General features: G+C 46.3%; 1 protein-coding gene across 3 annotated transcripts in view; it reads right to left on the reverse strand.

The window, feature by feature from the left end:
* Nucleotides 1-1121: 1121 nt before the first annotated feature.
* Nucleotides 1122-4278, reverse strand: part of FOXN2 (forkhead box N2) — a 19777-nt gene continuing 16620 nt past the window's right edge. For all 3 annotated transcript variants that reach the window (XM_010140470.1, XM_010140463.1, XM_010140455.1), the window contains 2 exons: nt 3162-3230; nt 1122-1975 (listed from right to left, as the gene is read on the reverse strand). In XM_010140470.1, coding sequence (XP_010138772.1) covers nt 1458-1975; nt 3162-3230 — 587 coding nt within the window. In that variant the 3' untranslated portion in view covers nt 1122-1457. The remainder of the gene's footprint in view (nt 1976-3161; nt 3231-4278) is intronic.

A 4278-nucleotide genomic window follows, 5' to 3' on the forward strand; every position in this document is an offset into this window, starting at 1 on the left:
AAAAGGCAAAAAGCTGTCATCTACAGAAAGATGTAAGCAATCACCACTGGTTTTAAAAGGAAAAAACCAAGGAAAAATGGTCACCATAACACTAAAACATTTTTGGCTGAAGGATGTCTGGAAACTCTAAAGAGGTTCTCTTATTGCAAAAATGAATTGTGAGTGAATTTCTTCCCAAAACAGAGAGGTCCTCCTGAGCTACGATGCACATCCAAAGGCTAAAGCCTAGCCTTGCCCGTTAGATGCCCCACATGCGGCAGGAGGCTGACAGGGCTCACACAGCACAAGGCACAGTGATCTGGGAACAAAGGTCTGGGCAGCCCGTGTGACACAACCCATGCGAGCACTGGGGGAAGGGGCAAGAGCCCCCAAAGCAATCCAGGGTTCACTGATCCAAAAGGAAGCTGTTCTGTCTCAGATAAGGGGGTAAGACCTTCCCTTTTCAGCAGCTGTTCACCACCTAAAGCCTCCACCTCATCCATGGTGTCACCAACATCAACCGTTGGGGGGTTCTTTCCCTCTGACGCAGCACAGGGGAGCAGAAGGGCAGGTGTTGCAGGACTATGCAGCTACTACGTATTCAGCAGTGGTGGGAACACAAAGACAACAACAAACTCGGCAAACGGCAGCTTTCACTGTTGGCCACATCCACGGCGTGTGTATGCAGTGCATGCATCTGCATGGAAAGGACACATACCCACCCCCGAAAAAGACAATTTGTCTTAAGAAAAAAAAAACAACAAAACAGAACACCCTGTTTTCATTCAGAAATCTGACCTGTACACAGCAGATTTGGGGAAAGGAGGAAAAAAAAAAAAAGAAAGCTTCCGGTGGTACCCACCTCTGCTACCCCTTACCGACTCTTCCAGCGGGCACCATCTTGCTGAAAGCAGCTCCTAGAGAGTCACGGGCTTTCAGCCACTGTGGCAAATGGGCTGAAAACTGCAGCCACTCGGAGCTGCTTTACCAGTGTTTCCACCGGGGCCTGTCTCAGAAGAGCAAAGGAGGCAACCTTTCCCCCCACCCCCCTTCCTCTTTCTTTTTTCTCCTCCTTTTTAAGCCTTTACATGTAAATCAGAGCCCTTAAACAGAGCAAAATTCACCTCTGCAGATGGGGCCAGCAGAGCTGTAAATATGATCCACAATGTGCATCTGAACAAACATATCTCTGGAAAAAAAATAAAATCAACATTAAGAAGAAAAAAAAAAGGTGATCATTTAGTAGTATGCTTTCAGGTTTTCACAAGTCATGCAACTCTTCTAATCTGAGAAGATTAAATATTTTTTTTCTTTTTAGGCAGTGATTTAAAAATAAATGGCTAAATTATAGTTAGCGCCAAAAATAAAAAAGCAATGAGTCCTCTTATGGCTTTGATCTCCCTTGTGAAGGGTAAAAGTAGAAGAGTATTGCCACAATTAAAAAAAATATATGTATATATTCAACACTGACAAACATACTATTTTTTCCTTTGCTTGTGACAGTGGGTCTTTGCAGTACTTATTAAGGAACTCAAGCACGTTTGGATGCCAGCAAGGTGGAGCAGAGACCCCGCTGCTTCTTTCAACTCCTCATCGATTTCTTGACATAACTCCTTGAGTGCTTTGTTGCTAGGCTGACTTTCCTCAGAGGTATCTACACAAGGTTGTGATGCATAGCCACTGTCTCCAAGAGGATCATCTTCATAGTCAACGTCTGTATCCACTTCGCTGTGAAATCCTTCGCTGCCATCACTTCCCTCATGGCTGGTCTTGGAGATAAATTCATACACCTCATCAAGGGAGGACAAGGAAGACACGCTGGACCTAGATGCGCAGCGCTGGGAACCCATACTGCTGGCACTGTAGTTGTGATCCTCTTTCGGATCGATATTGGTGGCTGCAGAATCACTTTCCTGCAGATTTATGGAACTGGGAGGATTGAATGCACTGCCATAACTCCTCTTCTTAGGTGTCTTCAGAGGCTGAGGTTTCTCACCTATTAAAAACAAGATTTGTCAGTACCGTGGTTTGAGTTCACCCAGCCAGCAACAAAGTACCACACAGCCACTCCCTTACTCCTAACCCCCTCTGGTGGGATGAAGAGGAGAAAATACAACAGGTTTGAGGGTCCAGACAAAGGACAGGCAGGGCACACTCACCAGTTACGGCTACAGGCAAAAGACAGACGGGACTTGGGGAAACAACATCAATTTAATTTTAACAAAACCACCACCAACTCACCAACTGGATCAGAGTAGGACAGTAGTAAATACAACCACATCTTAAATAAATACACCTTCCCCCAAACCCTTTCTTCTTCCAAGGCCCAGCTCTGCTACCTCCTTCCCCTCAGCAGCACAGGGGGATGAAGGATGGGCTTGAGGTCAGTTCCAGTCCATTCCATGTTGTTTCTGCCACTGCTTCCTCCTCCAGGAGAAAACTCCTCACAGTCCTCCAAAGCAACACGGCATCCCTCCCGTGAGAGACAGTCCTCCACTAACTTCTCCAACTAGGGTGGATCCCTGCCACAGGCTGTGGTCCTCCCAGTGACAGATTGCTTGAGCATGGGCTTCCCTCAGAGTCACAGCCCTCTTTGGGAGCACTTGCCTGCTCCAGCGTGGGGTCCTCCCTGGGCTGCAGACGGGATTCTTCTCCACTGTTTGACGTCTAAGGGCTGCAAGGGCTCAGCCTGCCATTTCGCTACGGGCCAAAAGGGAATGGCTGCTCCAGCGTGCCTCCCTGCTCCTTCCTCACTGAGCTGGGTGTCTGAATGGTTCTCTCTCCCATGGCCAGCCCATGTCCCATCTCCGAAACAAAAGGAAGTTGACCAGAGGTTTCCCCTCTTAAACATGTTATCACAGAGGTGCTGATGGGCTCGGCCTTGGCCAGAGGTGAGTCTGACTTGGAGCTGGGGGAGCTTCTCAAAACTTCTTACATGGACCATGGCAGTAGCCCCCTCCCCTGCTACCAAAACCCCACCAGACAGAAACCCAAGGCAGTCAGTTTTATATATATATATAAGCAAATACTCCCATGAGCACCAGCAGAAAGAATAATCAAACCCGAACTGCTTCTTGACTGCTCTCACTATTTGTGAACTAGACCATACTCATTTCCCAAGACTTTATGGAGAAAACATTTAGCTATTGGGTAGAGAAGGAAAATAGAGTAAAATGGCTTACAGTCCAACATCCCTTGTTGAATGGAAGTGTTTAACAGCATCATCGCAGTAGCAGCATCGATATCAGATTCTATGAAGGAGAAGAGCAAGAAGTTAGATCTCAGGTAAGCCTGACAAAATGAGGTCCCTAGAACATAAGAAGAATATATATCTGCATATATTGGCATACAATAAAGAGCAGGGAGGGAAAACCTGTATGAATTCAGAGCATGGCTCCTATACAGTGCCATACGGTTATAGAACACTCTCATATCTTAACCATGATACTCACAGCTGAATTCTCACACTGCACTTAGCAAAGCTGAAGCTAAGAATCAGCAACATTAATTTGACGTTCATATGATGATGCAGTTGCTACACTTATCAACAAGTGGCTTTTGTTTGCACTGGTTGAGAGAGAAAGATTACGCATAAGGCACAGCAAAGCATCTCATCAGCTTCATAACCTGGTTACGGGAACATGCAAGCCTGCGAACAAACATGCCCATCAGCGCAGCACTAATTCAGCACACCTCTCTCCTCCAGCAGTATTTTTCATGCTAACAACAAGTCAAATGGAAGAAATGGAGGCGAAGGGATACTGAACTGCTCGATTCAGAAAGCACGGGGATCTAAATAATAAATAAGGACATAAAAGAATTTACATGGTGCTTCTAGCTACAGTGACAAACGCTGCTGTAAAATGCCATCCTTTGCTGCCCAGAGTGAACTGCTTACGTCTCAAAAAGAGCATCCTGAGGATATTACAGCCAAGAGTGACATTTCTAACCAGGATCAGGTGCAAAAGGACAAGAAACAAGCATGCATTTCCCTCTCCCTTCAGGCCGTGCTCATGCACTTTAAAAAAAAGAAAAAAAAAAATGCAAGGTCTTCCTTTGCTCATTCAGCTACTCCTTATACAGGAGAGAAATGTATAAGAAACATAAATGGTGGAGTAACCAGGCAAGAGAGGAGCAAAGAGATAGGGAGCTCGCACAAAAGAGCCTTGCTGCCTCGGAACGAAAGACAACATCCGAGGTGTACGTGTGTACAGAGAGGCAGCAGTGAGCGGAGAAGCAGGGCTGGAAGACAACATACTGGAAGGTACTGGCAATGAGCAGACCGGGCTCTCGGTCCTG

The sequence above is a fragment of the Buceros rhinoceros genome, unplaced genomic scaffold (assembly GCF_000710305.1).
Source record: "Buceros rhinoceros silvestris isolate BGI_N320 unplaced genomic scaffold, ASM71030v1 scaffold6050, whole genome shotgun sequence".
Lineage (NCBI taxonomy): Eukaryota > Metazoa > Chordata > Aves > Bucerotiformes > Bucerotidae > Buceros > Buceros rhinoceros.